We start from the raw sequence: 26,799 nt of genomic DNA, 5'->3' as shown, positions 1-26,799 counted from the left end.
TCACGTATAGCCTGGGCTTCGGCTGTGGTGATGTTGGGAGTAGGATTAAGGTTTTTCAAGAAAGATTGAGAGGCAAGGCTGGAAGTGAGAAATTCCTGGAAGGTTTGGATAGGGTGATTTTGAGGAAGAGGAGGTGGGTCCCGCTGTGATGGAGAACGGAACTGTTCCGGGCAGAGTTCAATTTGGATAGTGTCTTGGGGAGTTGGATCACTAGGAGTAGGATTAGGATTATTTTTCTTCGTGGCAAAGTGATATTTCCAGCAGAGACTACGAGTGTAGGACAGTAAATCTTTGACAAGGGCAGTTTGGTTGAATCTGGGAGTGGGGCTGAAGGTGAGGCCTTTGGATAGGACAGAGGTTTCGGATTCGGAGAGAGGTTTGGAGGAAAGGTTAACTACTGAATTGAGGTGTTGTGGTTCCAGATTGTGTTGACTAGAATTTTGAGGTGTTGGGGGGAGTGGAGCTGGAAGTGGGAGATTGAGTAGATGGGAGAGACTGGGTCTGTGTGCAATGAGAGGAGGTTGAGGTTTGTTGGAAAGGTTGTGGAGGGTGAGTGAGTTGCCTTTCCGGAGGTGGGAAACCAGGAGATTGGATAGTTTTTTGAGGTGGGGGTGGCATGCTGTTCTAATTTGCGGTTGGCCTGTAGGAGGATGCTGTGAACAGCCGGTGTGGATGTGGGAGAGGAAAGATTGAGGACTTTGATTTGGGATAGGAGTTGACGGGTGTGTTCATTGGCCGAGTCGATGTATAGGTGAAGGATTAGGCGGGTGAGGGCTATTGATTGTGCAGTTTGGAACTGGTATAAGGACTGATGGAAAGAAGGATTGCAGCCAGAGATGGGAACTTTAAGTGTGAGGCCTTTGGGGGTAATGCCAAATGTCAGACAAGCCTGAGTAAATAAAATATGGGAGCGTAATCTGGCTAGGGTGAAGGCATTTTTTCGGAGGGAATGTAAATAAAATTTAATGGGGTCGTTGTAGGGATGTTGTTGACATGGTATTAGAAGGTGGAAAGGGTAAAATGAGGTTAAAGTGATAGGGAGAGACAAAGGTGTGAAAAGAGTCGGAAAAGTGTTGGTTTGAGATGAGCTATGTTGATCCTGTGCTGAACTTAGGTTGGTGAACAACAATGGGTGCAAAGGTTAGGTAGTTGTGTTGTCTCCAAAACACGTTAAAGGGTGGGGAAATTCAGAAAATTTCGAAAAAAATGTGTGTAAATGTATTGAAATGACTGATTATGTACTGGCAGGTTATGAAAATGAGGCAAACAATTGTTTGACGAAGAAATAATAGTGTTTAAACCTGTGGGAAGCTGCTAAAAAATGATCGGTTATGTGGGAAAAACGGGAATGGAAATAAAACGAAAGTTGTTGGAAATAGCTGAGATGGTTGTTTAATGGGTGAAAGGAACTGAAGCTGTGAAATAGTATGCACAAGTTTACACGAAATGATTGTAAACTTGGAACAGTGGATTTTATAGCAGCGGTAATGTTGAAAGCGTTAAAGTTTTTAGGTTATGGTTTGGAAGTAAATTATGTATTATTGAGTATAATTAGGCAGGATAAAGTGTATGGCAGATTACGGAAAAAGGGAAGTTGAATACAAAGTGAAACTACTTGTACAAACAAAACGAGAAAGTAAGATGATATAAAAGATGTCGAAATGCAACAGAGACAATAACAAACGTAATTGTTGGGTTCAAATTAATGATGTAAATAAAATAGAAAGAAACTTCCACATGGGAAAAATATATTAAAAACAAAGATTCCAAGACTTACCAAGTGGGAAAGTACCGGTAGACAGGCACAATAAAATAACACACACACAAAATTTCTAGCTTTCGCAACCAACGGTTGCTTCTTCAGGAAAGAGGGAAGGAGAGGAAAAGACGAAAGGATGTGGGTTTTAAGGGAGAGGGTAAGGAGTCATTCCAATCCCGGGAGTGGACACAAGCAGAAAATATGTCTGCTTGTGTCTGTGTATGTATGGATGGATATATCTGTGTGTGTGTGTGTGTGTGTGTGTGTGTGTGTGTGTGTGTGTGCGCGCGAGCATATACCTATCCTTTTTTCCCCGTAAGGTAAGTCTTTATGCTCCCGGGATTGGGATGACTCCTTACCCTCTCCCTTAAAACCCACATCCTTTCATCTTTCCTTTTCCTTCCCTCTTTCCTGACGAAGCAGCCGCCGGTTGCGAAAGCTCAAATTCTGTGTGTGTATTTGTGTGTTTTATTCATTGTGCCTATCTACCGGCGCTTTCCCGCTTGGTAAGTCTTGGAATCTTTGTTTTTAATATATTTTTCCCATGTGGAAGTTTCTTTCTATTTTATTTACATCATATATATATATATATATATATATATATATATATATATATATATATAAAACAGAAAGAAACTTCCACATGGGAAAAATATATTAAAAACAAAGATTCCAAGACTTACCAAGCGGGGAAAGCGCCGGCAGACAGGCACATGAACAAAACACACAAACACACACACAGAATTACGAGCTTTCGCAACTGGCAGTTGCTTCGTCAGGAAGGAGGGAAGGAGAGGGAAAAATGAAAGGATGTGGGTTTTAAGGGAGAGGGTAAGGAGTCATTCCAATCCCGGGAGCGGAAAGACTTCCCTTAGGGGAAAAAAAGAACAGATGTACACTCGCACACACACACACACACACATATCCATCCGCACATACACAGACACAAGCAGACATATTTAAAGGCAAAGTGTTGCCTTTAAATATGTCTGCTTGTGTCTGTGTATGTGCGGATGGATATGTGTGTGTGTGTATGTGCGAGTGTACATCTGTCCTTTTTTTCCCCTAAGGGAAGTCTTTCCGCTCCCGGGATTGGAATGACTCCTTACCCTCTCCCTTAAAACCCACATCCTTTCATTTTTCCCTCTCCTTCCCTCCTTCCTGACGAAGCAACTGCCAGTTGCGAAAGCTCGTAATTTTGTGTGTGTGTTTGTGTGTTTTGTTCATGTGCCTGTCTGCCGGCGCTTTATATATATATATATATATATATATATATATATATATATATATATATATGAGGGAAACATTTCACGTGGGAAAAATATATCTAAAAACAAAGATGATGTGACTTACCAAACAAAAGCACTGGCAGTCGATAGACACACAAACATACACACAAAATTCAAGCTTTTGCAACAAACCGTTGCTTCATCAGGAAAGAGGGAAGGAGACGGAAAGACGAAAGGATGTGGGTTCAACAAACGTACAGTTAGACAAATGGGAATAAAAGCTTTTGATATGTCGCACTACAGAAGGATGTTGAATATTGAAGAGGTAAATAAAATACATAATGAGAAGGTACTGAATCAATCTGGGGAAAAAAGAAATTTGGGCACAACTTGACAAAAAGAAAGGAAAGGTTGATAGGACATATTCTGAGGCATCAAGGAATTGTCAGTTTGATAATGGAAGGAAATGTGGGAGGTAATAATTCTAGATGAAGACCATGTCTTGAATACAGTAACAAGGTTCAAATGCATGTTGGTTGCAGTAATTATGCAATTATGAAGAGGCTTGCACAGACAAACTAGTATAGAGAGCTGCATAAAACCGGTCTTTGGACTGAAGACCACAACATAACTCTCCGTTTTATACAATTAGTAATTAAAAATAAAAAAAGATGTTTTTTTAAGTGATTCAATATTTGTTAACTGAATTTACATTTGAAAATAAATGTAGATTTCAAATAAAAGTGAAAAAACTTGCTGCTACTGCTGAAATTATAATTACCAACTTCACAATTATACAAGACTTCAACATCACAGACTCTGCTATAATTGCAACTCTGTCAAAATGCTTGACATGTTTTGTACTTAACAGTCCTCTAAAAATCTTCAGATTTTTTTTTTTTTTTTTTTTTTTTTTTTTTTTTTTTTTTTTGAGAATAGCACAGACCTGCTTTAGCAAACTGATGTTCGAGCACTGACCTACAAGCCCTATAAGTATGCGGAATATCTTAAGAGGGCAGAGCAGCCCCATAATGTCCCTTTCATGAACAATAACCTTCAACACAACACAGAAATTGATTTTTGAGAAGCAAATCCATTTTCCATCAATTTGTTCCCAGATGTCTTTCATATTTGACTGTAGTTTCATGTTGGCATTATTTTCTTATCAGGATAAGACTGTATGTGATAACATGCAAGTTTGCTTTCCACTGCTCATTTATGAACTGCCAGAGAAAAGTAATATTTTCACAATTCTGTGACCAGTGGATTTCTTAAGTGTGTGTACTCCTGTTTTTCAACGAGGAGGTATACTGACAATGCAATATATTCACACATGCATGGAAATTAATGTCTCAAATATCTGACCACACAAAATATTTGAAATACATAAGAGAGACATAATGCGCTGACATGGGAGAGCATAAAAATGGAATTCAACACAATAATTCAAATTCAAAAGTATTAAACAATTCTTGCTTATTCTAGTGTGAATGTGAATGCAGCACACATAGCTTACCAGTTTCCTCCTCATTTTCCCTGTTTTCTAATTGTTCTGTTCTCCTTGCTAAGACATCCTTCTGAGTAGCTTCCATTGCAGCCTGGACAGGAGTGAGGATGGATGAAGCTATCTCCGACACTGGTTTTAAGTGAAAACCGTATTTGTTACGTAATGTACAACACATGAGAACGACATTCTTAAATTTAAACAAACACTTTGAAGCTCTACACTCTTCAACTCAGAAGCTAAACATTAGGCTTTTTCTAAATTTTACTGTTGATAACTAGCAGATTTGTAAGTGTCACAATAGTCATTAAGTTTAACTAATAATAAAACAATGTAAAGGGAGACTCACTGATAGCAGCATCTCAAGCAGAAGCATAAAACCTTTAAAGATTAATGTAGAGCCTTGAGAACATTAAAACAAAGAGTTCATGAGAACAGATGAGTGGAAGGAAAGAAGGAAGAATGGTTGGAAGATTAGTGCTTAACATTCCAAGGTTAATGGCACCAGGTTAGCTGAGAGGGATTAAATTCAAGATAGAAAGAAACTCAGAATACAAAGCATTCTGGTGTTGGAGTCTGTTTACAATAATCCTCTTAATCAAACAGCTGCAAGTTCTAAATGATTCATCCTCCTGGTTTCTGCTCATTTTTCACCCATTTTTCTCCCAAAAGAGAAAATGAGTGTCTCAATTTGTAATATGTTTGATTAAAAAAAACCACTGTCAGGAAATATTTTACATACATGTTAAACTTGAGAATGGCAAAGACACCACAAAAAATCTTCACAATGGGTGTTTAGATGTGGAAACAAATAATCTAGCATGTTTAGATACCAATCACAGCATAACAGCAAAAGAAGATGTAATCTTACTTGGCATCAAGCAGAAAACTAGCTCTGTAGAATTCCACTGGTCATCAAGCATGGGCATATCACTGTCCAGATTTCTATTTGTTATTTATTTAATTTTATTGAACTGGATACATATGGCAGTAAAACAATGGATGTAATAATCCAACCCACACACACACACACACACACACACACACACACACACACAATAAAACAATACAAAGTATGAAACTATGAAATGGTGGGATGATAATGATAATAATAATAATAATAATAATAATAATAATAACACAGTATAAGAATTTACAAGTTTCAATCATGGGTGAGAAAAGGGGAGGAAGGTGCTGACCATGACCTATGAGCAGAGGTCATCTTGGCATTTGTCTAGTGGAGAATATATCTTTCACTTTTGACACATAATAGAATACAGTGTTTCACAACAAAATCATTTCTTTAAGCTCCATCTGCTTGCAAAGGTCACTTTTTTCATATTTTTTCTGCTAATATGATGACTTGGATAAGCCTGAAGCACTTACACATCACTGTTAGTACTGTCATTTTTGGCACAGTGTGAAAATTACGGAGATTGTATTTCAACTGCTTATGTGCTTATTCAGTGTTATTTTGCAAACATGAACGGGAGGCAAAGCATTCATTTTAAGAAAGATCCAATTTCTACAATCTGGGATACACATAAACTCTTTCAGAAGTCAATTTCCCATTCTCATAACATACTTATGAATAAACATACACTAAATTTGTGCAGTTGTTTTAGTTAACAAAAATTATTTTTTCAGAGCCTAAGAACTTGTATTTCTTTAACAATTTTAAAAGACAATTGTTTCTATTAGAAAACTTCTAACAGTTGTATGAGGAACTGCAACACTGTATATTAACGTTAGTATTTGACAATTCCCAGTTATGGTTTTTGGTCTTGGAATATTTGTTAATAGTACAATACAGCATGAGTTGAAGATCTCTCATATATATTTTAAATCACATCCAAAGCAACACATACATTTTCTGGACTATTTTTTACCAAAAATTTTCAGTATTCCAGAGTGAAACATTACTTATCATTCTGCGTCATCTTGCAAAACCACACTCTTATTTGTGGTCGCAATCAATGTACCCCCTCAGCAATGTAAAGCATGTGAGACATAGGTGACATTCTTCTCCACTGATCTGACTGGGAACATTTACTGATGGACTCAGTTTAGTACCATTCAGTGCCATACAAATACTATCAGCCTAAATTAAGGGTGGCCATTCTCACTTTAACCCATGAGGTAGGTTAAAATTGTAAAATTTAAATTTTCCTAGCAAATTATATGTTTGAGAGGTTTTGGGATTTCAGCCAGTCATCATAAATTTGACTCCATGATATTTTGACTGGGCACCTGCCAGTCATCTTCAGGCGAGTCATCGAAGACTGAGCATGACTTTCTGCATTCTGCCCTATATAGGGCACTGAGAATATTGCCATGCATGCATCAGAGTCATGGATCAGCTGTCTTTGGTACTGTTGCTCACCGCAGCCGTCGTCTGGAGCAAAGCTTGGACATGATGGAATTCCACGCATTATCCAGCTGGTAGCCACTGTCACAGTTCATTAGATTTTCAATTGATTCTTTCATAAGGGAGACCCAAAAATATGTTGTGACCAAAATTAATGTTTTGTTACAATTATTGAATGTCCATTGGAGGTACAATGTTCTGCAATTGCAGACTTTTTAGGTTGCAAAAGGCAAGTGGAATGTTTATGTTCTGTGTATGTTCTTTGTCCTATATAGGCTACACCACACTGGCAAGGTATTTTGTAAATTTCCACCATCCACAATAACAAATTATCCTTCACTGATCCCAGTAGGATGGAAACCTTAGATGGTGGTGAAAGTGATTTCCCGTCCTGTATCTAAGATATTAGACCTGCTGGTATCAGCAAAGGGTAATTTTTATTGTGGGTGGTGGAATTTACAAAATACCTTGCCAGTGTGGTATGGCCTATATAGGACTAATAACATGCACAGTGGAAGAATGCTGCACCGAACATAAACATTACACTCACCTTTTGCAGCAGAGAAAGCCTGAAATTGGAGTCCTTTGTATCTCCAACGGACATTCACTGGAGTATGATAAAACATTAATTTTGGCTACAGCGACATTTTTTTGGAACTCCATTATAAACGAATCTATTCAAATATGCATCACGGAAAATGCTTGGATTCCTGTCATCTCCAAGATTTGCCCCAGTTGAAGACACCAGAATACTCTGATGGCGGTGGCGATTGGTAATGCTGAATACAGCTGATCTTCACAGTTCCATCAGCAAGGGCCCTCTTGCCAGGGGATGTGGTCCATTTGTCACTGTTGACTGTGACGCATGCAAGGAAATACTCTCAGCACGCTACAGAGGGCAGAGCAGAGAATGTCTTCATCAGTCTTCAGCGACTTACTGGAAGTTGACTGGCAGATGTCCAGTAGAAATATTGTGGAGTGATATTTATGATGATTGGCTATAATCCTAAAATCTCTTCAGACAGGATTAAAATTGTCATTACTCTATACCACTAATACTTGCCCTGTAGCAATCCAACTACCTCCAAACATGCACCACAAACAGCCACAGTGCCATCTCAAACAGTTTATTCCTCTCTCCCATCATTAATCTCCCCCAGAAACAAAACACAGTAAAAATCTACGGTCAAAAAGGATGAGTACACACACAATAACTCTATACTTCAAATTTCTATTGGAACAAAATGGAATTTATTATCTTCTAATTAACCTCACCAAGGCCACTTCATTTGTTAAATGATGCTTCCAGTTGGCTAATGGCTTCATGCTCCACTATACAGCCTTTTCTAACAAAGTATGTGTACACTCACTAAACAGCAACACACTGAGTTCTGAAACACACTCCGCAACACAACCTCAAGAAAACTTATCTCATGAACCCCACAGTGGTTGCCAGTGGACTTCTGATTCCATGAGCTTCAAAACTGCTCCAGGAAATTATAACAACATTCAGGCCTTAGACCAGTCAGACCCAAGAACAGAATTCAAATATTTCAATTGGCCATTCCCTGTTTCCATGAACAGAGTTAAGAAAACTGCTGCTTCCTGCTAGGGCTGTTCAACCCTATTTCCCAAAACATATTATGAAATATTAGCCATTCTGTTGAAATCACTTGCCTTTGAAAACAATACTGTCAGCTCCCATCACTGTTTAGTAGGAGTAAAGGGGAACCAGACCATTATCCATAGCAGTGGTTCCCAACTTTTCTGGAACCATTACCCCTGAATGAGATCAAACAAAATCCAGTAACTAATTAAACATCAACTGGAAAAAGTTAACATTCCTATTTTTAAAATGACAAATAAATTATGACACTTAATTAATGTCTTAACAAATGAAACTCAGGTGTTTTCTATGTTTTTCAGTAAACCCTAGTGCAGTGAGTCAATGGGATGTTTGGTTCTGCTAATTTATAACTATCCTTTTTTTTTTTTTTACATATTTGGTTTGGTGTCCTCCATTGCACATCAAAGATCTTGTACCAAGTTTGTTCGGTTCTTTATTTTTATTTTCAGTGCTATTGTAACCAAAAGTATACTTTTACACCTGTAAGTCATGGTGAAAGGAATTGGTATTCTTAAGACTTCTTCCAATAATAATATCCACTAAATACAGAGTGATTGCTAAAACAATGCCAATTCTGTTCTGCAAAAATATAGTGTGTGGACTCTGCAAGGATCAACATTCACTAACAGAAAGTATTCATTCAGCCATTGAAAACTGGTCTTAGAACCCAGGCCAGCCTTCCAAATCTGGAAAAACAGCTATTATTAGATTTTGTTACTGATGACAATTGATTACTATCACCAGATAGACAGTAAAAGCAAAAAAATAGAGGGGTATACCTGACCTTCAGTGCTGATGGTAAACTAAATAAATTTTCAAAATGAAGCTTATGAATGCATGAATGTGAAATAAAGTTCCTCAGAAGTGGTATAGGAGTAACAAGAATAGATAGGATGAAGAATGAAAGGGTAAGGGAAACTGAAGGAGGAACCCTTGTAGAGAAGGATAGCAACATCAAGGATAAGATGGTATGAGCACTTAACTAGATAGAGAACAAGAGGATTCCCAGGAAGATAAATGAAATGGCGATGAAAAGGTAATTACCAAGAAGATGGCTGAAAGATATGGAGGAGTGTGTTGAAAAAAAGAGCTGAGGACTGAACCACAGTGGGAAAATTATGGGCTCAGTTTGGGGCTGGGAACTGTTCATGATGATGATGATAATGATGAATATGTATGAAACTGAACATTAATGAATAGTCCTTATTAACGGTTTTGAGTCATGACAGTGAGACATAATCTTTCAAAATGAAGAACATTCAAAATTTGTGTACAGTTAATCAACTAATGGAGAAATTCATGATGAAAATTACTGGGAGAGACAGGAAAGTGCACAAATGGATTCCAGAATAGATTAGAATGGGAGACATAACTACGATAGTGGTGAGAGAAAGTGTAAGTGGGCTGGACAGTAATCAGGAATATGGATGGTAGGCAGCCAAAGTAAGTTATTTTCTGGATTCTGAGAAATAAGAAAAGACTGAGAAGACAGAATTATTTATGACAGGCAGATGACACTACCAGATATGCTGGAGCAACAATAATTTGTATCACTAACGACCGCAATGCGTGGAAGTATCTAGGGGAGGCTTGTATCCTGCAGTAGATATAAAATAGCTCATGATGATGATGCACTATATTTTAGAGAATAATGAAATTCTGGTAACAAAGATTATTTTTAATAATTTAAATGACCACTACATCTTCTTCTAACCCATTTTGGTTTTATCCATCAGAAATTTTCATTTTATGCCTCAGGAGGCAATTACATGCAGGTTATGAACCGCTGATCTACAGGTTGGAGAATAACCCTGTCCTTTGGAATCCACTGTTGGTCTTCACAAAAGCAACTGTCTGGGCCAACTGGCACAGCTAGGAAACACTATGTTACGAACGAAATAGTAAAATTAACTCAGGATTAAAAAAAAAACTGTAGTGGCATTAATTATCATTTGATTTCTACCTAAGACAAAGAAGGCAGCTTGCAAAACCTGGTAAACTGTTACAGGAACATGACTAGGCCTGGCACATCAAAATAAAATGGGAAGCATTCCTGGTGGTATACATTTCTGTCACAGTAATTTATACCTGTGAGAAAAATAATATGAATGCAGTAAAATCTTCATTACACGCGCTGGTGCAGAAACCATTTACTTCAATTCCATTCTCGGCAAAAAATGTATACTGTACATCAAGATGTGCAATACATGCATGCATTTAACATACACACAAAACAAAGAGGAATTTGGACAATTATTAATCTAAAACACCACAGTAAATATAGTTTCAATCTCCTTTTGGGGGTTAAATATTCCAAATTACCTGCTGCTGCACCATTCTGTTGTTCTCCTCCAACAGCAGCTTGCAGCAACTTCAGCATCCTCTTCTTAGCAGCATCCACACGTGCTGCACTCTGTGTCAGTGCTTGTGTGGCCTTCTGCTTGGCAACTTGCTGCAGTGTCTTAGTCTCTTGCCTCAGGCGCTCCAGTGCTGCCTGCTGTGTCGCACGTGCCCTTTCGTCAGTTGAGAATGCGTAGTATCCGACACCGTGTGCTCTGGCCTCTGCAGAACAGAGTAGAATTACTCAATATTTACTCTCATTTGCCAGATTTGTAGCAGTATAACTTCAATGGGGAGAAAATATGTTGTTTTAATATGTGTGTACATGTTGATGGAAAAGCAGTTAGTTATCTTGGTAACAAAATACGAGTGAATCCAACTGTCAGAATATGCTCCTAGTAGCAGGTATGTATTTGAGCTGACAATGATCAACATTATGGTAAAAACTGCTCACATGTCAAAAAGAACTGTTTAACATTTTGACTGGCCTGGCTAAATAAAGAAAACTGCTCACAGAGGCCATACTAAGTGGTTCATAGAGTTTTGTTACTTATTTTCTTTTAGTTCATCTGCATCATCAAAATGTTAAATAATAATTTTGAAAGAAAAATAAGAGCTGCAAATTAAACATAACTGGCACATTACATAAATCGCTCATGTCAATGAGATTAAGCAATCTCCAGTAGGTGTATTTCAAACTGTGTTCAGCAATTCAGTCCATCTGTACAGCACATGATTAGCAGTTTTTCAGTGTTGTCTATTTATAGTTCGCTGGTATCTATCATTATCTGTGATTAATTTTCCTCGTAAGATGGCTAGTAACAACAAAAATCTTAAGGAAGAGATATTGTGAAGAATTAGGACATTTAGTGGGCATGCCCAAATTAGAACAGGATGTGTTTGTGAATAAATTTTACAGCGGTGGACATTTTCATGGTCCTCTACAAATTATGAAAATATATGTAAATAATGCACATCTGTAAGATCACAAATTAATATTGCTGATATTGTTGTCTTTCCAACCTGACCAATGACCTTTAATCTTTGCATTTTAATTTTGTAATGTATTTATGATAATTATGTTTTACTCTATGTATGGATGTATAGTTTTTTATTTATTTTACGTTAAGTTCAAGGGAATAATGACAATGGAGAATTGTCTTTTGTGTTTGATGTGAATCTTTGCCATGATGGACAATGCAACCTTTTAGCTGACAGCCAATGACCATGAGAAAATGGCAGCTCTTATTCAAGATACAAGTTTTCCAAAAGAAACAGTACATGATGACAGTAATATGTATAATGCTGGCTAAGCCTCTGACTATGTAATATGAAATTTTACTGTAATAGAAGTATTTATAGTGAGATAGGAATTAAATATATTGTACAAAGGAGAAGTCAGATTTGACTGACAGAGTGACAGTTCTATATTTCTTTGAAGAGAAAATAAAAGTGGAGCAGAATACATTGAGTTGTGTGCATCTTATTCTGGTGTTTTAATCATTCAGGATTTGTTAGATCACACATAAACGAAAAAAGTTATCTGGAAGGAATGGATTGCCAAGAAAAGCCAGTACAATAAAAAGGAAGATAATTTTTGTAATTAAAATAAATCTGAAAAACAAATGTAACAATAGTTATGAACATACATTCTGTTGAGTAAGAAAGGAATTGAGTATCGCTGATCTAGATTAAATAATTTTCACAAGTTTTTGAATTTGCATTTTTACTCATATTTGGAAAGGAGGGTATAAGATTAACATCAAAAAAAGCAAAATGAGGATAATGGAATGTAGTCGAATTAAGTCGGGTGATGCTGAGGGAATTAGATTAGGAAATGAGACACTTACAGTAGTAAATGAGTTTTGCTATTTGGGGAGCAAAATAACTGATGATGCCCGAAGTAGAGAGGATATAAAATGTAGACTGGCAATGGCAAGGAAAGTGTTTCTGAAGAAGAGAAATTTGTTAACATCAAGTATAGATTTAAGTGACAGGAAGTCGTTTCTGAAAGTAGTTGTATGGAGTGTAGCCATGTATGGAAGTGAAACATGGACGATAAATAGTTTGGACAAGAAGAGAATAGAAGCTTTCGAAATGTGGTGCTACAGAAGAATGCTGAAGATTAGATGGGTAGGTCGCATAACTAACGAGGAGGTACTGAATAGAATTGGGGAGAAGAGGAGTTTGTGGCACAACTTGACCAGAAGAAGGGATAGGTTGGCAGGACATGTTCTGATGCATCAAGGGATCACCAATTTAGTACTGGAGGGCAGTGTGGAGGATAAAAATCGTAGAGGGAGACCAAGAGATGAATACACTAAGCAGATTCAGAAGGATGTAGGCTGCAGTAGGTACTGGGAGATAAAGAAGCTTCCACAGGATAGAGTAGCATGGAGAGCTGCATCAAACCAGTCTCAGAACTGAAGACCACAACAATAACAACTCATATTTTGAAAGAAAATATTTAATTTATTTATGACTGAGAGCTGCGTATTAGCGGAAAGATGGAGATTCAGGTAAGCATGTCCTTTTCAATGGAATAGCCCTGGCATTTATCTCGCACAATTTAGGATAATAATGGAAAATGAAACAATGTATGACCATTTAGGGATCTGAACCACTGTCCTGAATGTGAGTCCAGTGTGCCACTGAGTATAGCACCTGCTTCAATAGAGGAATCACAATTACAACTATACTTATGCCATATCAAATGCATTTACGAACGTAACTAATCAATTAACTTACATCCATCTAGCACTGACAGAATGATTAATTGCCTTAAGAGATTACAGAAAACAGTTGCTGGTAATTTTCAGAGAAATAATTCAAAATATGTTCACATAAAGATATACAGTGCATAACTCAGGCCTCATAACATGCCTGTTTATCACTATTACTATCCTATCTGAAAGAGATACACACCATTGAAGAAGACATCCTGGTAGTGGATGTTCTGTTTTTCTTTCAACTGTTTCTCTTGCTCTTCCCACACTTCATGAAGCTTCTGAAGAAATTCAGGCCGCTCACTAATTTGATCTGTTAGCAGCACATCTGGAGGATGAATATCTTGGTTGGGCTCCTTAGACACAGTCCTCTGGAATTCACTATCTATTTTCTTCATCCTCTCTAAATCTTCTTTCAAGCATTTTCGAGTACGCCCTAGGAAGTCAACATACTCCACCCTACAAATCAGACACAAATGTCAGTGATTTTCCAATGAATTGTAAGTGTTAAAAGTCATATATTTTCACAAATGGGCAAAAATGATGTTGTTAACACGGCTATGGAGGAAAATAAGAACTAAAGGAGGCACTATTCTTATGACAAAGTTAAATCTTAATGATGATTCAGGATTGCTGTCAGTCACCAATTGCTGTTAAGCATGATATCTTATCTGCCAACAGCCAGACATCTTTAGGTGAATTATGACAAAATCTTTGAGAACTTATTAGAAAAAGACCAGTGAGTACAAAATGAAATATTGCATTTGACAGTGAACAACAACTGACGAACTGGCTGCACTCTCAGAGCATCACTGAATATTCAGTAACTCTAGAAATTTTCATAGCTAAACAAAGAGAAATGGACAAATGAGGTATCAAATCACCCTGCATGAGGTCTAGTTTCTAAAAATAATTAATTCTTTAATTGCTTAAATGTAATTAAGGTATTTAAGAAAAGCTTAATTACCATTATTTCTTTCAAGTATTTAAGTCTTTTGTTGAAAATCTAGATCTTGCACAGTTTAATTTGATACCCCATTTTTACATAACAGAATCTTTGCCTGCCTTGAAAATTTGGACAAATACCCATACTGTAATTTCTCGCGCATGTTGTTTTCACCACACCCAAATATTTGAGCAGTAAAAATATTCGGTGGCAGATGAAGCCTCATTTCTGGTTGAAAGTTAAAACTATGTGTCAATAGAAACACTGAAAATTTTAAATAATATCTATATAGTATTCATTGTAATCTGTTACTGCATAAAGTTCAAACATCAATAATTTTGATATAATCAAATTTTGTTGAGCATTATTAACATGTATTTATCTGAGGAAACTGAAATTCTTTTCTGTGGTTGCATTAAACACAACTGAATGAAAGTTTGTAGCAATGCAAATCAGAAACTATAGTCAACAGAATGGATGCACAAGGATTCCCTGATATCAAAGAAGTCAGGCATTAAGGGGCAGCTGGAACTTCTAAAAAATAACATTTATGTGAGATTAAACATGCTGGATGATTATATACTACTTCCTGATGTCATGAGTACAAAAAGTCACTGCGTGAAGCAATCAATCAAAGTAAGGAAAACAATAAAAGTTGTAGGGTTCTGAAAGAGAACCACTGATGTTTGTTCATATGTCACAATGACAATTCCCTATACACTAGTGTGTTAATTACTGGTATAAAAAGTAATTTCAGAGTATCAAAGAAGGAAATCACAGGTATGGACTAAATCTCAAACAAACGACTGATATTACTCAGCACAGAAAAAAAGTTTAAAAGCAAGAACTATTACAAAATGAAGACTTTATTTTGTGTTTTATCTTACAGAATTTTTCAAGACCTTCATACTACCACAATGAACACCACTTCATTATTAGTTTAATTTTTATTTATTTATTCAGTTTGCTTCTCCTGTAAATGTTCTACACACAACACCCACAATTTATTTCACAAATGATCAGATATTCAATAATTTTTAAGCTCTGCCATAATTTTCTTTGTCTTAATTTATGAGGTAACAATAATGACAGGTGCCTATTAACAGACACACTTCAACAGACACACTTTGAACTTCTGAGTAACATTACCACGAGATTTTTAAAAGAAGTGGCAGTGACAATGGTGGGAAACCTATAAGTGAGGAAAGCTTTGAAGTACAATTGTATACATAATTAATAGTATGTTCAAGAAGATACGTGCTCTCACATTTACTTGAGACAGAAAAGCTTCTGCTCACTAATAGGCAAGGATTGCTTGAGTAGAACACTGCTTGGCTTTTCTCATGATACCCTGCGGACTATGGACAAAGGACACTATGCAGATTCTATATTCCTGGATTTGACACAGTGCCCCCAGTATGTTTTTCTCAATGCCAAGTGTTCATCAGAGGGAAGGATGTCATTTGAAGTGCCCATGGGAAATGTGACAGTACTGCTCCTGTTCTCTGTATACATAAATGATCTGACAGATAGAATGAGCAGGAATCTGTGATTGTTTGATGATGATGATGATGATGATGATGATGATGAAGACGCTGTGGTGCATGAGACAGCATTGTCTTTAAGTGACTGTTAGAGGATATAGGATCACTTGGACACAATTCTATTTGGATTGGTGAATGGCAGCTTGCTCCATATGTGGAAAAAATTTAAATTGATACCGATGAATAGGAAAAACAATCATATAATATTAAAATACATTATTTATGGTGTTCTGCATGACACAGAAATGTCAATTAAATATCTAAATATAACAATGGAAAGCAACACGAAATGGAACAAGCACATAAGGTGGAAAATAGAGAAGTCAAATTACAAACGTATATTACTGAATTCCACCAAACACAGAATGTTAGTTTCCGAAGCATTGAAATTGAGATCGCAATGCGCTTTTGTAAGCCAATCATAGCTCATGTCACGTGATCTAACCAGCTGATGGTAGCAGATATTCATCGCGTTTACATGGGGCACCCAAAACCGGATTTTGTAAACTGATCTCCCAATACCATTTCTGGATGGTCATGTAAACACTTCAAAATCGATTCTGGAAATCAGCTTCTGGTTGTCGGTTTTCCAATTCCACAATTGATTTTCGCTCCCATGTAAATGCAGCCACTACTGAAACGTGCTTGGGCTGTTATGAAATATTAGACAGAAGCTGTTTACACCTCGTCTAATTGAAGAGAAATAGAAATTGTGCTGACTAAATCATAAACTATATCTGCTGTTTTCCAGTTGCCGTAGTTAACTGGGCTAGCAAATCCTCTTCAGACCCTAACATGTAAACACGACAGTGAAAAATGGTTTTTGAAATTCAGTTTTCATCTTTCAGAATATGTGCCGCATGTAAATGTAGTGATTCAGAGCATAGGACACGTGATGCAGTCAGCCTATAGCAATATCACTATTAAGTAGCACAAACACACAAATATGAAAAGTTAATGGTATCAATTAATGCACATAGTGTAGCTACAAGAGAAGCTAAGCATTTGCATATAATATTTGTCTTTCTTACACGTGTTACATTTAGATACATCGTACTAATATGCCAGTAAAATTTTAAGTAGTGACATAAATGTCTGGTCTTCTGGACTTAAAATTCTTCTAAGTGGCTGGCTCTCAAAGCATTAAGCTTTAAATGAGAATCAAATGTTCTGTGACTTAAGAAATTCAAAGCACGTCCGCACACGTAACATAACTCATATTGCGTAAAATGAAATAAACTTTGAAAGTAATGCTTTTCAAACCACCAGTCGCAATATTTTCCTGCGACCTACTATAATTCATTTCAGTAGTTGTCAGAGAGTGTCATAAAACAGTGTTACTGTGCCTGTGCAGCTACGATGACATAGGTAGTCCATATATTCGTACTTATACAGCATTAAGAGACCTTACATTACGCCGTAAACAAAACAGAACATCAGAGAATACTCCAAGAGCATCGGAATTTCGTAAGCCATTATAAAATGCATAATTTGAATTGAAGAGCATAGCTGTAAGTCCAGATTCACAAAGACATAGGCCAAAAGTTTAAACTTTTCAGTGTGATTTTCGAGATGCAAATTTTTTTGGAGTACCGGTACTTTATTATCTCATGTTTAATTCTTTATTGTGGCATAATGCACATTAAAGTCTGCAAACATTTGACAATAGCCAATAGTGTTTCCAATAAATTGACTCTCTCTGTGGAAAAGATTAATTTAAGCCATTTTTTTTATCAAATCAACAAAAATAACTTCAGTGTTCTGCAGTGCAATTAATGCCTGACTGCCAAAAACCTGGAAATAAAATAAAATCAGAAAACTGAAACTAATACCACATTTTAGCCTTTAATAATTATGTGAATGTATTTTAATTTGGTTTATAGCAACTGGCCACAGAAATCCATTTTGTTTTCATGTTGCTTGAGAGCTGTAAACCAAGAGGAAACAGTAAAATCACTAAACATAAATACGGTTCCCTTGGAGACTATCCCTCATCCCACTACAAATCCGACTTCTCTGCGCATATGCGAATCTGGCAGCTTGGGCACGCTACAAAAATGTTTCCAGGTAGCATCTGTTTGCTTGTAGCTACTGCTGATACAATTCGTGTCTAGTTACCTCGGATACAGCTAACAGCCGCACTTCAAGTAGCCAGAAGCGGGACAAGATACTGTTCATATGCGACTCAACTGCGTATGCGCATAAGCCCGCTGGCAACTACTCAAATGAACCCAATGAAACCGTTGTGATGTCACACCCATCGGAAGTAGTTTCTTGTTACGAAATATTGCATAGTCTTCGTCCTAAAGCCTTTGATACATTTTGCTGTTGGCAGATGCCTGAATGTGTACTGTGTTTTGTTGCTGTAAATGGCACATTTCCTTTGCAACTTAAGTTTTATTTATTTTTTCCTCATTTATTTATTGCTGCAGCATTATATTGCAGTAGCAGGCTAAAGTAAAATTCTTTGTTAGAGTACCAGTTCTTGCCAGTCAAAACTACAAAAATTTAACTGAATACTAAAACAAAGAAAAATCCCTGGAATTCTAAAACACTCCCGTGTTTTTCCCAGATGAAAAGATTCCCAAGTTTTTCCCGGATTTCCCGGTTGTCCCAGAGTGTATATACCCTGGACAGGATCATGTAAATAAAAGTTTTTGGTGATCAGAAAATCGGGATGATCTAGATGTTTTAAAAACATCCACTCCCTACCTCTGATTTATGAAAACAATGCAAAATCTTGGATGACAACTGATATTTTTGAGAACTGCTTGCACAACTGAGACTCAGATGAAATCAAAGAAATGAAAAATTATCCTCCTGGTCGATAACTTCCCAGCTCACCTAATAGTCGACAATCTACAGTACATCAAGCTTGTGTGTTCACGTCCAAACATCACTTCAGTTCTACAACCTACAGACCAGAGATTTATAAAACTACTGAAACTGCAGTACAGAAAACATCAAGTGATGAATATGTTACAAAAAATCAAAGGAGTTAAAGAATCAGTTTTCAACTTTCTTACAGCAATTTTAATGATATCAGAAATGTGGGAAAATGTCACAATTGCCAACTGATTTAAGCATGCAAGATTCAGAGATCTCTCTTCACCAAACAAGAATATTAAATTACAAAATGTGTCACTTTTTCAAAGCACAGATGTGTAATAACAGTGTATTTGTTACTAATGTTTTGTGTGTTGGTATTTTCAATGTGTTAGATACAGTGCATCACATCTTTACAACATTTTAAAAAGAACAGGAGAAGGTGTAGGCCTTCATGTAATTTACATATACAGTACTGCCTTTTAATTTTGGTACCCAAAATACTATCAAGTGCAGACAACAAGATTCAGTCAACACAGGCATCAACATGCACCCCAGTACTGAGACAAAACTCCTTAATGGCACCAGTAAATGCGATGGATGGAAGGAAGGAAGGTCAGGGTTTAAATTCTCCCACCTAAAGGATCATTAGAAATGAAACATGCGGTGACTCCGGACACGGTACCCAGTAGGCAGTTGCACCCTTTTTAGAGAAAAAAAATTCTGGAATTTACCTTAGAGATTTAAAAGAACAAAGGAAAATGTATGCTCTATGCCCAAAAGAGATTTCAGTCCTTTTCCTGCATGATGCAAACCCATGCGCCACATCCACTAGTTGATAAAGGAGGATGTAATACTAAATGTGACCACACAATCACACTCTCTCTTCTAACCTTTCAGAGCCACTTAGGAGATCTGTCTACCCCTGTTCCTTAATGGTATTTGCAGCTAAACCTCAGTTTCAGATGATTTATACAGTCAGAATACAAAACACAAAAACAATATTAACAAAAGCAAGAAACTGGATATCCCTCAAAATTCAAAAGAAAATTAAAACAACATCTTATCAGCCATACCTTCTACACATCACCAAGTTTTCTTGAGTCACAGACTGATGACTGTTGTTAACAACACAATCCGTAAAAAGGTCTACTGTAAAGAGCCTTCTATTATTACAGGATGCAGACAACTATACTTATTTAACAATCAGTAATAGAGTAATGTAAATATTAAACAACAAGAAGTAAAATAAGAGGCAGTTAATACATATGATCAAGGAAAAAGCAGCTTTTTCAGACTAGTGGCTTTCCTGTTAATTTTACTATCTTGATGAGTAACCTGTGGAAGAACTGAAGCAATACAACAATTTAATGGGACTTTTATTATTACTGTATCCCACAGAATCAGTTTGTATCTGGTACGGTAATGTACACTTAGTGTTTGTAATTCCACGAGGATTCTCCTTCACTGAGGTATCTCATATGTCCATTGAATTTTGCCAAAATGTGAGCATTCACTTCAATAAAGTCTTGGTAGCATCTTGAGGCAATAGTGCAGTTTAGCATGGTGAGGCCCTGCTTCTAACAATGGGTGCTAGAGGACATCTTTCTCATGCTGTTAGGCAACAAACACAGTATATAACACACTGTATTGTCATTTGATTGCCAGGAACCTAAGCATATTATGTGGTGCAGAAAGATAAACTAAACCTGTATTGATATCTCTGAAGAAGTGCAAGAGCAGTGAGCATTCAAACTTATGTCACAAATTTACAAAAAGAAATTTACAGAAAACTTGTACTGACTAAATGGAACTAGTAACAAGAGAGGTATTAATAAAAAACCTCCTTGTGAAAAATTTAGAGACCAAATATTATTCAGGTTGTAAATATGTACCTCATTAACATTATACGGGGCGGTACAAATAAAGTAGCCCAGACGATGGGTACAACTGGCCGTGAATGCATGCACTTAATCACACCACATGGTTTGTACACATGTACACCCGCCAAGTGATCCACACCGGTTCAGAGTGTAGTGCAACTGTGTAAGTGTGGGTGGAACAGTGCAAAGGGGATGATGGTACTCAAAGTGGAGCAGCTGGTGTTCGTCGTGGTCAGTTATGTAGCAACAAAGTCATGGGTACGGTGTCGTCAGTTCTTTGCTGAGAAGTTTAATAGTGTGAAAGTGCCACCAAAGAGTGCCATGCAACACTTAGTCCAAAAATGCCATCAAACAGGATCTGTTTTGAACAAGTCGAACCATAAAATGTGGCTGCAGTTCACCATAAAATGTTTCAGAGTCCTACCAAATCAACCTGATGCATGTTGCACAAGACCGGCAGGTCACGTCAATCATGCACACAAATACTCCACCTAGACTTGCACATGCATCCCTACAGAGCATCTATTCTTCCTTCATTAAAACCAGCAGATGCTCCTCAATGCCTCCAGTTTTGTGAGTGGCTATTCACTGAGATACCAATGAATGGCTTGGAAAAGGATCTGTTCTTTTCACAAGACGAGGCCTGGTTTAATTTGAGAGGTTATGTCAACTCACAGAATCATAGGCTATGTGCAGCGGAAAATCTGCATAACTTCCATGAAACACCATTGCATGATCAAAAGGTTGGGGTTTAGTGTGCTGTGTCTGCAAGTCTTGTTATTGGTTCCATCTTCTTTCTGACACTGACTTCAACACATTACATTGCCAACATTTTGAAACCATTTGTGGCAGCATTAATGGAAGAGGAAAAGACCTACAGTTATTTCCAACAGTATGGAGCAATTGTCTACACTGCCACTCAAGCACTGGAGCACATTTACACAATCTTCATGCCCAACAGAGTTGTTAGCAGAGGCTAGCTGACCATTCAGATCTGTGATTACTTTGTGTGGGGAACCCTCAGGTCTAAGGTGTATCACAACAACCCTCACAGTCTCCAAGAACCACAGCAGAACATTTTGGATGCAGCAGAACATTTTGGATGAGACTGTAGCAATTCCAGCAGTCTAACCTCGATCCACCTTCAGAAACTTGTTGTCCACGGCCCAAAAGTGCCAGGAGATGAATACTGGTCACTTTCAACATATGCTATAGTCACGTTAGTACTGTAATTCCTTTCTTCTGCTGTGTTTCTTTGTACCCTGGAACTCTGTTCTCTGGACTACTTTTATTTGCACCATCATGTATAATACCATATTACATGCAACACTATGTTATCATACACTCCAGAGGCAGTGTGAAAGGAAAAAGAGATTTAAAGCATTTTGGTGCTCATTACCATTACTGTTTGAGCTTACTACTATTATCGTTATCACTCTACATGCATTTTTTTGTTTCGAATATCACACTGTCATAGCTGTACCACATGCAGGAAGACAAATATATTCACATAGAAATAAAGGATAAATTTATATCAATTTAAAATGCAATGAAAATCCAGCAGATAATTTCAGCATATAAAAAAAGAAAAAGAATGTGGTGCTTTGAAAGTGTAATATTGTCCAACAAATGAAATTTTTTGAAGAGAAACACAAAAAGGGAATTTATAAACATTGTGTTAATTGCATTTCACACATAAGTGTGTCCTTACACATCAATAATCTCAAAGAGTCTGAAATTTACATAGTGAATGAAACATGGACATTTAAACTGTGTATTTCATTTAGTATAAGGTAAGACCACAAACCAAATGATCTTCAATGGCAACATACCAGTCACTATCATCGCCATATTCATTACATAAGTCATCTGGTTCACTGTTGGTGTCTGATGGTATTTCATCAGTTCTCTCTCCACTCTCCTCAACATTTTTCTGCTGGAAATTCACAAGAGACTCGCTGTCATCCTCGCCTGTACTTCTTCCTGCCGATCTTAATTTTTCATCATATAACCTAGCTTTATTCTCTAAGCATTTCCTGCAAGGAGAAAACAAGACAAATAGTTTTTGTAGTTTCAAGATTTTATAACAAGCAATGCACCAATATGTTTACGTTTTAGTATTATTAACTTGTTATAAGAATAACAACAAAGTTTACTTCACATAAGAAATTACTATAGAAATAGCAAGCAACTAAATAAGCTTGAATCAATTATTTACTAATGGCTTGATAAAATTTACTCAATTAAGTAACTGCTTTGGCAGTGAAGTTTGAGAGCTCTGAGGTAAGGGAAATTACTACTTTTCTATTTTGACAATCATACACAGCGTGTATTGGATTTTTGTGTGATACCAATGTCCGATTTCCACGCCTTAAAAATAAGAGTTATTGGTATTAACACCTGCAGGTATTAAAGCCAGTGTTTATAGAAGTTATCCATTTGTTTACCCATGACAACAGATTTCTTCTCAGCCAGTCAGACACAAACATGCACTGTAATTTATCTGTTTCATAACATACATTTATTAATCATGTGATTAGGGTGTAGGAGACACATTACAAATGAATTTAATAATATAAAATTATATAGCCAATGAAACACAGAAGTATTTAAAAATACAGTTATTACAGAAAAGTTTACATATGGATAATGATGAATTAAATCTTTTAAATATCATCAGTTTATGTTTCATGATCCCATTCACTGAAAAGTAACTTTTCCATAGTAGAGAATCACGTAACTTTTTTTTCGAGTGGACTTGGTTTTAAATTCAGAACGTTGCCATCTTTTAGCCTGCTGTAAATTTTCACTCCCATTGCTGTGTTTGACCACCACACAGATTCATAAATGAGAAATATCGATATTATCTGCCCTTGTACTAAAAGTCAATAAGACTACTTTAAGCGAACATGACATCAGGCCCTGACAGAATTCCAGTTAGATTTTACATTGAAAATGCCACAGAAGTAGCTCCTTTTGTAGCTTGCATTCATCAATAATCAGTTTTGGAGTGATTAGTTCCATGTGACTGGGAAAGAACGCACGTCACTCCCGCTTACAAAAAGGATAAATGATCACAAACCAATATCACTTATGTCCAAACTGTTGCAAGATCATACAGCAAATTCTAAGCTCAAACATTACAACAAATTTCTCTCAGAGGATCAGCAAAGATTAAGGAAACAAGGTTCACGCGAAATACAGTTTCCTTCATTCACATACAACATCTTGCAAGCAACAGACGCAAGAGCACAGACAGATTTATGAGAGGCATTTGACACTGTGCAACATTGTAACTACTAGCCAAGATATGATCATACACAGTACGATCACAAACACATGACTGCCACAATGAATATTCGTCTAACAGAACACGATACATTATAAGGGATGGTGAATGTTCTACAGGAATAAAAGCAACACTGGGTGTTTCCCAAGGACCTCTAATGTTTCCGATATCCATAAACAAATTATCAGATAGGCTCAGCAGCACTCTAATATTGTACGCTGATGATGCCGTTGTCTACAGAACAGCACTGTTGTTGGAAGATCATAAAGAAATGTGGAGAGCAGCAAAGAATGCTTGCTGACAAAGTTGTTCACTACAGAAAAATGTTGTTGTTGGGTGATTGTAAGGAAATGCAGAAAAACTTTATCACAATTTCCACTTGGTGGGATAATTGGCAGCTCACTTTAAATGTGGATAAAAGCAAGAGATGGCAACAACAATGATAAAAACACTGAAAGTATTCAGTTACAAGGTTAAAGACCATATACAGCATGTCATTCTGTAAAAGAAATAATAAAAACTGATATTAAAAGGGGAAATTGTGTAAAATCAGTATTAAAGCATGAGAACGGAAAGCCGATTTGTTGGAAGGGTTCTAAGAAAGTGCTGCGCATCTGTAAAGGAAACTGCATACACAGCACTAGTGTGAGCAGTTTTATAATGTTGTTCCAGTGTTTGGAGTCCTTATCAAGTAGGCACGACAACACATATCACACAGTTTCAGACACATACTGCTAGGATTATGTCAGATCAGTACAGCCCACAAGAAAGTGTAACACAAACATTAAGGGGAGTATGGGAGTCCTTGGGAGAAAGAGACCACATTTTTCAAAAAAATGCTGGTGGGTAAATTTAAAGAAACTGCCTTCAGAGAAAAAAAAGTGCATCTGACACAGGGACCACAAGAACAAGAAACGAGAGATTAGAATATGTAAATAAGCATTCGGATATCATTTTTTGCTTGCTCTATATATGAATGGAGTAGGTCAGAAAAACAATAATAATAGCATGAAGTGTCACCCTCCATTCATGGTATAGTGGCTTGAGGAGTACATATTTAAATGGACGTGTAGTGGTAGATGTGTTTTATTGGACTTAAAGCTATTGCCACATCACAGATGTTTCCTACATTTTACCGTTCTTGTCTAGTGCTCTGCTAAACTTGTCAACTGACTTACTTATGACATCTACACTGGTTTTTCCTTGCTGGAAAGTAAACTGATTATTTGATTGTCTCCCTTCATCTTCAAAACAGTTGGACCCATGGAGTCTGTGTGAGCTGCCCCTCCCTTTTAACCCCCAAACTACCCCTCTCTCCTCCTTGAGGAAGGAACTGGAAGTTCCAGAAGCTGGGATAGTGTACTTACTTTTGTATGTGTCTCTCAGTTGGCAGTACTACAATTCTCCTGAAGGTAAAGTCTGACTATGGATTTGCTCTCATACTTTTATTGGTCCATATTTTTGGCAATTTTATATCATTTTATGGATATAATGAAAATATACAAGAGTCATTAAACAATAAAAGAGAGAAAATGATCTGAGAAAAAACTGTTAGTAGGGCAAGTTTGGTACTTTTGTGGCTTTAAGTTGGCATCACTGGGATGAGCCCTGATAAGCTGATGTATCAATATTGTTTTGCTAATAACCTTAAAAATACATTTCAATCAAAAATTGTCGTGACTCAGTGACTAACGAATACCGCTCTGGCCGACCAGTTGCAGTTTCAACTCCCTCACTTGAAAGTTGAATTGATGACATTATTTGTGCAAGCACCATGTGACTGTGAAAATGATAGTTGATAAGGTTCAAGTTAGTACCAGTACAGTTCATAACATTATCTGTAACAAGCTGAAAGACCACAAAACATGCAAGATGGGTCCCAAAGGAGTGGCTGCACAAGGAAACAACGTTGACAGTGTGCACAGAGCTAAAGGAACGTTATAAAAGAGAAGGTGAGCACTTCGTCAACAAAATTTTAACTTATGATGAAACTTTGGTTCACTATTATGAGACAGAATCAAAAAGACAAAGCATGGAGTGGAAGCACAGCAACTCACCTGTCAAGGAAAAAATTCAAAACCCAAGCATCAGCAGGAAAAGTCATGTTGACAGTGTTTTGGGATGCTGAAGGTCAAGTTTTTTGTGGTTATCTCGAAGAGCAGCATACAATGAACAGTCAATACTACTTGGGTTTGCTTTTAAACACAGTGAAGTCAGTCATGAGAGACAGATGTCGTGGATCACAGAGGAGAGGTGTGATTCTCTAGCAATACAATGTATGTCCTCTTATTGCTCAACTAACCCATGAAACCATCAACAAAATGGGTTGCGATGTACTGCCTCATCCCCCTCGCAGTCCTGATTTAGCATCCAGTGATTTCCATTAGTTTGGTGCAATGAAGGAGGCATTATGTGGGAAGAGGTTCCAGGACAATGAGGACGGGAAAAAAGTTTGTGGGGAAATTGGTTCAAACATAAAGATAAAGAGTTCTTTGCAGCTGGAATAAAAAAAACCTTGTAGTCCATTGGAAGAAGTGCATAAATGTTCAAGGGGATTATGTTAAAAAGTAGATAAAGTACTGTTCTGTAAAAATAAACTCTTTTTTCTCCAGACCAATTTCTCTCTTTAATTATTGAATGACCCTCGTAACTGGAAAAGCAACTTCAAAATATATGGTTTTGTTCCCTACACAGTTGTCATTAGCAGTCTTCAAGCTTTTTGTAATTTAATTTAAATAGTGTTACTGCATCAAATAAT

At 36.9% G+C, this 26,799-nt stretch overlaps 1 protein-coding gene across 1 annotated transcript in view; it reads right to left on the bottom strand.

The window, feature by feature from the left end:
- The window catches only part of LOC126337039 (coiled-coil domain-containing protein 174), a 59,324-nt gene that overhangs the window by 18,677 nt on the left and 13,848 nt on the right, over positions 1 to 26,799 (bottom strand). Inside the window, exons 3-6 of the mRNA XM_050001344.1 lie at positions 22,585 to 22,788; positions 13,753 to 14,012; positions 10,810 to 11,049; positions 4,505 to 4,624 (exon numbers count right to left, since the gene is read on the bottom strand). Coding sequence (XP_049857301.1) covers positions 4,505 to 4,624; positions 10,810 to 11,049; positions 13,753 to 14,012; positions 22,585 to 22,788 — 824 coding nt within the window. The remainder of the gene's footprint in view (positions 1 to 4,504; positions 4,625 to 10,809; positions 11,050 to 13,752; positions 14,013 to 22,584; positions 22,789 to 26,799) is intronic.

Source organism: Schistocerca gregaria, chromosome 2, assembly GCF_023897955.1.
Source record: "Schistocerca gregaria isolate iqSchGreg1 chromosome 2, iqSchGreg1.2, whole genome shotgun sequence".
Classification (NCBI taxonomy): Eukaryota; Metazoa; Arthropoda; class Insecta; order Orthoptera; family Acrididae; genus Schistocerca; species Schistocerca gregaria.
This window is presented reverse-complemented; position numbering and strand designations above follow the sequence as displayed.